General features: G+C 44.7%; 1 protein-coding gene across 1 annotated transcript; it reads left to right on the forward strand.

Annotated features, from left to right (window-relative positions):
• The first annotated feature begins 951 nt into the window (after positions 1 to 951).
• Positions 952 to 5,601, forward strand: LOC133438626 (stonustoxin subunit alpha-like). Its single transcript, XM_061717402.1, has 4 exons — positions 952 to 1,155; positions 4,780 to 4,826; positions 4,930 to 5,236; positions 5,547 to 5,601. Exons 1-4 carry the CDS (start codon positions 1,004 to 1,006, stop codon positions 5,599 to 5,601), a joined length of 561 nt encoding a protein of 186 aa, XP_061573386.1. The 5' UTR covers positions 952 to 1,003.
• The last annotated feature ends 1,783 nt before the right edge of the window (positions 5,602 to 7,384 follow it).

Here is a 7,384-nt window from a genome sequence, read left to right on the forward strand (position 1 = left end):
GTTAGTCGCTAAGTAGCGGCTAACCAGCAGCTAGTTAGCCGCTAACCACTAGAGGCTAACACTTGAAACAAGACTCTTTACTGGAAAAAACTACAATTTTCACCTGTTTCAAAGTAGATTTCCACTTGAAACAAGTAGAAAAATCAGGTTTTCCTACTAATTTCAAGTTAAAATCCACTTGAAACGGGTGGAAATTGTGTCAAATAAGTTATTTTCCTGGTAACGAGTCTTGTTTAAAGTGTTAGCTGCTAGTTGGTGCTTGTTAGTCGCTAAGTAGCGGCTAACTAGCTTCTAGTTAGTCACTAAGTAGCGGCTAACTAGCTTCTAGTTAGTCACTAAGTAGCGGCTAACTAGCTTCTAGTTAGTCGCTAAGTAGCGGCTAACCAGCAGCTAGTTAGCCGCTAAGTAGCGGCTAACCACTAGAGGCCAACACTTGAAACAAGACTCATTACTTGAAAAAAATTACAATTTTCACCTGTTTCAAAGTTAATTTCCACTTCAAATAAGTAGGACAATCTGCATGTGGAACAAGATAAATCTTGTTCCACATGCAGATTGTCCTACTCATTTTAAGTGAGAATCCACTTAATACAAGTAGAAAAACCTGCCAGTGGAACAAGACTTTTTTGCTTGTAATGAGAACATTTATCTTGTTCCACTGGCAGATGTTCCTACTTGTTTCAAGTGAAAATCCACGTGAAACAGGTGAAAATTGTCCAATCAGTTACTTTCCTGGCTAACCAACACTTACCACGCAGCTACCTAACACTAACACTTTAAACAAGACTCATCACTGGAAAAAACAACAATTTCCTCCCGTTTCAAAGTAGATTTTCACTGGAAATAGGTAGGAAAAATCTGCCAGTGGAACAAGATTTATCTTGTTCCCTTGGCAGATTTTTCCTACTTGTTTCAAGTGAGAATCCACTTGAAACAAGTGGCAATTGTCAAATAAGTCGTTTTTCTGGTAGTGAGTCTTGTTTAAAGGGTTTCTGGACTAAAAATGAGACATTTTAAGCTAGAAATCAGACTACTGGTAAAGATGTTTTGCAGTGGGTGTGAATGGATTAATTCATTTATTTGTGCAGGGAGGCCGGAGCAGCTGAAGAAATCCACGCCCACGATTCGCCGTCATCCCTCCTTCAGGACCGTCAGGTGGGGGGCCGGCCGGGGACGTCGTCAGCGTCAGCAGCAGGACGACCAGAGGGGGAGGGGGGTGGAGGCCGCCGAAGGTTCACCTGTGGGAACATAGAATAATTCATGTTTTCACCACGAGAGGAAGACAGAGATCATATTTACATGATAACTACAGGTTAACTAACACTTACTAGCGGTCTACGGCTGGTTTATTGATCTGCGTCTTCACAGTTCACCACGTGGTCATCGTCGTCTTCATCACCACCATCTTCATCTCCGTTCACCTGTGGAAATATACAATGTTGGTGTTACATTCACAGCCTGTTTGAATAAATACATTGAAAGTACTGTGTGTGTGTCCGTGTCTATGTGTGTGTGTGTGTGTCTATGTGTGTGTGTGTCTATGTGTGTGAGTGAGAATGTGTGTGTGTCTGTGTGTGTGTGTGTGTGTCTCTGTGTGTGAGTGAGAATGTGTGTGTATGTGTGTGAGTGAGAATGTGTGTGTGTCTATGTGTGTGAGTGAGAATGTGTGTGTGTGTCTCTCTCTGTGTGTGTCTGTGTGTGAGTGAGAATGTGTGTGTGTGTCTATGTGTGTGTATGTGTGTGTGTGTGTGTGTGTCTATGTGTGTGAGTGAGAATGTGTGTGTGTGTGTGTGTCTATGTGTGTGAGTGAGAATGTGTGTGTGTGTGTGTGTGTCTATGTGTGTGTGTGAGAGTGAAAATGTGTGTGTGTGTGAGAATGTGTCTGTGTGTGTGTGTGTGTGAGAATGTGTCTGTGTGTGTGTGAGAATGTGTCTGTGTGTGTGTGTGAGAATGTGTCTGTGTGTGAGAATGTGTCTGTGTCTGAGAATGTGTCTGTGTCTGAGAATGTGTCTGTGTCTGTGTGTGTGTGTGTGTGTGTGTGTGTGTGTGTGTGGGTCGACGTCTCGCCGCTCTAGAAAGGTCGGAATTCAACAATACAGAGCTCAGGAGCTGCTCCGCGTCACCAGCAACCGATACAACTCGGTTTAAAACACCATTTTCATCCTTACCTGGAGGATGGGAGGAGATGAAGACGTCCACCTGACGGGGAGGCTGCAGCGTGTGAAAGATGGACGCCAGCACGAAGGGGCGTGACAAACTCTCGGCGGGAACAGGAAGGGGCGAGGGAAAGAATGTCACCGTCCCTCGGCCAAAACAACGGCACAATGACATTTATCAGTCACACAAATGCAAAGATAATTTGACAAAAATGACAAAGGGCCCCCTTTAATTTCGGTTCAAAGTAACTAAGAGGCATGCAGGTTTAAGCATGTTTTAAGCATGTTTTAAGCAGGTTTAAGCATGTTTTAAGCATGTTTTAAGCATGTTTTAAGCAATTAGCAGCTAAGTGGCTAAGCCCCGAGCTAAGCAGCTAAGAAGCTAAGCAGCATGGCAACACGGGCCACACAGCATTAGAGCCTTTTCCGAGGCCGTCTAGCCGACGAGCACGGACATAATCTAATAATACATGCCTTTATAAGAGGCTAAAGAGCGTTTTCACTCACCCACGTGCAGCCCGGATCTTTCACCCGGAGCAGGTGCGGCCCCAGGCTCCCCACCATGCCGAGCATCCCGTCGGTCGACGTCCCGCCGCTCTAGAAAGGTCGGAATTCAACAATACAGAGCTCAGGAGCTGCTCCGCGTCACCAGCAACCGATACAACTCGGTTTAAAACACCATTTTCATCCTTACCTGGAGGATGGGAGGAGATGAAGACGTCGACCTGACGGGGAGGCTGCAACGTGTGAAAGATGGACGCCAGCACGAAGGGGCGTGACAAACTCTCGGCGGGAACAGGAAGTGGCGTGACAAACTCTCGGCGGGAACAGGAAGGGGCGAGGGAAAGAATGTCGCCGTCCCTCGGCCAAAACAACGGCACAATGACATTTATCAGTCACACAAATGCAAAGATAATTTGACAAAAATGACAAAGGGCCCCCTTTAATTTCGGTTCAAAGTAACTAAGAGGCATGCAGGTTTAAGCAGGTTTAAGCATGTTTTAAGCAGGTTTAAGCATGTTTTAAGCATGTTTTAAGCATGTTTTAAGCATGTTTTAAGCATGTTTTAAGCATGTTTTAAGCAGGTTTAAGCATGTTTTAAGCAGGTTTAAGCATGTTTTAAGCAATTAGCAGCTAAGTGGCTAAGCCCGGAGCTAAGCAGCTAAGCAGCATGGCAACACGGGCCACACAGCATTAGAGCCTTTTCCGAGGCCGTCTAGCCGACGAGCACGGACATAATCTAATAATACATGCCTTTATAAGAGGCTAAAGAGCGTTCTCACTCACCCACGTGCAGCTCGGATCCTTCCCCCGGAGCAGGTGCGGCCCCAGGCTCCCCACCATGCCGAGCATCCCGTCGGTCGACGTCCCGCCGCTCTAGAAAGGTCGGAATTCAACAATACAGAGCTCAGGAGCTGCTCCGCGTCACCAGCAACCGATACAACTCGGTTTAAAACACCATTTTCATCCTTACCTGGAGGATCGGAGGAGATGAGGCGTCCACCTGACGGGGAGGCTGCAACGTGTGAAAGATGGACGCCAGCAGGAAGGGGCGTGACAAACTCTCGGCGGGAACAGGAAGTGGCGTGACAAACTCTCGGCGGGAACAGGAAGGGGCGTGGCGGCGCCAACAGGAAGGGGCGAGGGAAAGAATGTCGCCGTGCCGTGGCAGGAACACAGAACTGCACCCCCCCCTCGGCCAATTCAATTCAACCATTGACAATTCATGATCAGTTACCATTGTGTCTGCCTTAAAAGTATAACTGTGTAACTATTTTCTTAACATTTAGAATTTAAAATAAAAAAATATAAAAACGAACTTCCCAGATTTTTTTACAAAATATTATTTGTACGCACATCTGAACTTATAAAAAATCAGGCCCACCCAAATTTTTGCAGGCCCACCCATTAGCTACATTCTGGCTCCGCCACTGCTTATAGGTCCCCAAATCATACAAGTTTCATATTGTGTCATGTCTTCTAATCCAATTACTCAAATTATTCCAGGAATCGTTTCAGCCCTGGTCTCGTTTTGGACAACGAAAATGAAGACACATTTTAGCAGAGCTTTTATTTTGTAGTCTACATTTTAGTCCGGTTTTTATTCCTGTACAATATTACATTGTATATTTAATTATCGTTATCGTCACATGACCACAATACGGGAGAGTATCAGGGCTAGACAGGAGAAAAATAGAAATAATATTTTAGAGGAGGAAGATTTTCTTTTCATTATGCACTTTGAGGAAAAAGTGGAAATGTAGAGAAAAATGTTGAAATGTCAAAATGAATGTCGAAGTACAATTTCGAGAAAAAAGTTGAAATTTCGAGAAAGAAGTGTAAATGTTGAGAAAAAGCTGTGACATCTCTGCTTCCTCTGAGAGAGACTGAGCCGGTCTGTTTATGTAATCATTGCTCAGGGGTTTATGTTTATGTTCATGTTCATGTTCTGGATCTCTGAAAAGCGTCTAGAGACAAACATCTGTTGTATTAGACGCTATAGAAATAAAGTTGAATTGAATTGAATTGAATTGAATTGAATTGAATTGAATTGAATTGAATTGAATTGAATTGAATTGAATTGAATTGAATTGAATTGAATTGACCCTCCTCCTCCTTCCAGGGTGGAGCCTGCTGGACAACGATGGCTGACACCAGGTCTGAGGAAGTGTAAGTGTGTTTTTATTCAACCGTCTTCACTCCTTCATGAGTCCATCAGTGATCAATAACTGATCAATAATAACTGCAGCTGCTTGTTTGTTCTCTCCATCAGATTCCTGTCGACTCACCGTCGACACAAACACAGTCCACAACAAGATCAAACTGTCTGATGACAACAGGAAGATGATGTTGGTGGGGGAGGATCAGTCGTATCCTGATCATCCACACAGGTTTGATCTCTGTGATCAGCTGCTGTGTAGAGAAGTTCTGACGGGTCGCTGTCACTGGGAGGTCCAGTGGAGCGGACGTGTTTCTGTATCAGTGAGTTACAGAAGAATCAGCAGGAAAGGAGGCTCTGATGACTGTAGGTTTGGAGGAAACGATCATTCCTGGAGTCTGGACTGTTCTCCAGGTGGTCGGTACCGGCTCCTTCACAATAAAAGAGGAACATCTTCCTCCTCCCCCCCTCCTCCCGTCAGGAGGGGGGGAGGGGGGGGGGTGGTGTTTAGAGGCCCCGGGAGTGCCCAGCGGGCACTCCCGGGGCCTCTAAACACCACCCCCCCCCCCTCCTCCCGTCGGGGGGGGAGGGTGGCTGGGCCTCTAAACAGGTGTCTAGAGGCCCCAGCGGGCACTCCCCGGGGCCTCTAGACACCACCCCCCCACCCCCCACCATCCCCCCCCCTGACAGAGACTGAGCCGGTCTGACCCCCGTCCTCCTCCTCCTGTCAGGGTGGTGGAGCCTGATGCTGCTGCTGCTGCTGCTGGACCATCCAGACAGGTCTGATCTCTGGGAGCAGCTGCTGTGTGGAGAAGTTCTGACGGGTCGCTGCTACTGGGAGGTCCAGTGGAGCGGAGAGGTTTATGTATCAGTCATCATATGTATCAGATCATTCCTGGAGGCTGGACTGTTCTCCAGGTGGTCGGTACCGGCTCCTTCACAATAAAAGAGGAACATCCACCACCTCCTCATCTCCATGTCCAGACTCTGGCAGAGCAGCAGTTTACGTGGACGTTCCTGCTGGAACTCTGTCCTTCTATGAATGATGATGATGATGATGATGATGATGATGATGATGATGATGATGATGATGATGATGATGATGATGATGATGATGATGATGATGAAGATGATGAAGATGATGATGATGATGATGATGATGATTCTAGTAAATGGGAAAAATTGTCCCCGGTCCCCCCCGGGGACCGGGATCCTTTATGACTGTCCTTACATAATTCTTGCACACGTATACTTTTAGCATGAATCCTACGCACTCTTTTATAAACGAGGCCCCGTCTGCAGAGGAAAAGATAATCAGGACCGGCTTTGTCCCATCAGAGAAACTGCAGACATTATCCAGATCCCTCCGGATCCTTTCTGAGCCCAACCACGGACCCCCCACCCCACATGTTTCTGCTTATTCTCTTTATTATAAGTCTGAGTTACCAAAGATTTGAATGATTTTTTTTTAGATAAGTGAATCATAAACATGAATTTCATCTGATTTTAATTCATATCCAACAAGACACAGTGGCAATCTTCATTTAGCCTTCTGTCCAACATCTGGTCATCAATTTAATATAACATTTAGATCCAAAACTCTGGAATGACTTGAATGAGTCGCTGAAGTCGACATTATCTTTTACCTCCTTCAGAAAGTTATTAAAGACATCTTATTCTGTCTTAACCTTCAATGGGCCCGATTTACTAAAGGTTTGCGTGTGTTAAAACGTGTGCAAACTTGACAGCACCCGCAAACCAAAGTGCCAGCTGATCTACAAACATCGTGCAAAGACGACTGCGTCTCTGAAATGAGCAAAATTGCACACGCTGTTCATTTAGTACTTTTGCCCTGATGAATAATCAATATGGTACGATCACCGTTTGTTTAGTTTTTTTTGGTTCGGTTGGTTTGGTTTAGTGTTTTTATTTGATATTCTTCACCTGTAAATACTATTATTTACTGGAATGTTGACGTTTGATCATAAATGAGATTTTCACCTCATTATTCTTGTTTTATTCTTGATTCCGACTCTGTCTCGGGGCGGTTTAGAAATGTAAATTCCTCATTCACTGGACCCACAACTTTCACACGCTCATCCATTTTCACTTCTCGGCTACTATTATTACCTGAACTAATTAAAACAAAATCTAAGTACAATTCGATTATGACACTTGATTCCAAATGTAGTTTTTCCAACAAATTGTAGTATTTTCTCCTAAAACGTGGTTTAGCGGTTAATAAAGCATCCAGTTATCAAATGTTCATAAACAGACATAACTGTGCTGGCGTCTGATTCATAAACGTCACCATTTCATCTGGAATAACCAGAGTGTTAAATATCAGGGTTCAGGTCTCCCCCGGGACCGGGGGACCGCTGGAAAAACCACTGAAAGAACCATGAAAGCCTCAAACTCACCGGACCGGAGTAACCGGAGAAGGAACCTGAGGAACATTTTTTAAAGCTATCTGTTTAATTTATTTATCTATCTATCTCTTATAATGTTTTTTTTATTACTTTTTTTTATTGTTGTGGACTGATTATTTTTTAGCCTTAATCCTTGAACT

This window comes from Cololabis saira, unplaced genomic scaffold (assembly GCF_033807715.1).
Source record: "Cololabis saira isolate AMF1-May2022 unplaced genomic scaffold, fColSai1.1 scf112, whole genome shotgun sequence".
In the NCBI taxonomy this organism is placed as follows: domain Eukaryota; kingdom Metazoa; phylum Chordata; class Actinopteri; order Beloniformes; family Belonidae; genus Cololabis; species Cololabis saira.

Bases quoted from the DNA above. Each gene is read 5' to 3' on its own strand.
- LOC133438626 (XM_061717402.1), top strand. From the start codon at position 1,004: ATGAGACATTTTAAGCTAGAAATCAGACTACTGGTAAAGATGTTTTGC. The intron at 1,156-4,779 runs GTGGGGGGCCGG...TCCTCCTTCCAG, and splicing joins CCCTCCTTCAGGACCGTCAG to GGTGGAGCCTGCTGGACAAC. The intron at 5,237-5,546 runs GTACCGGCTCCT...TCCTCCTGTCAG, and splicing joins GACTGTTCTCCAGGTGGTCG to GGTGGTGGAGCCTGATGCTG.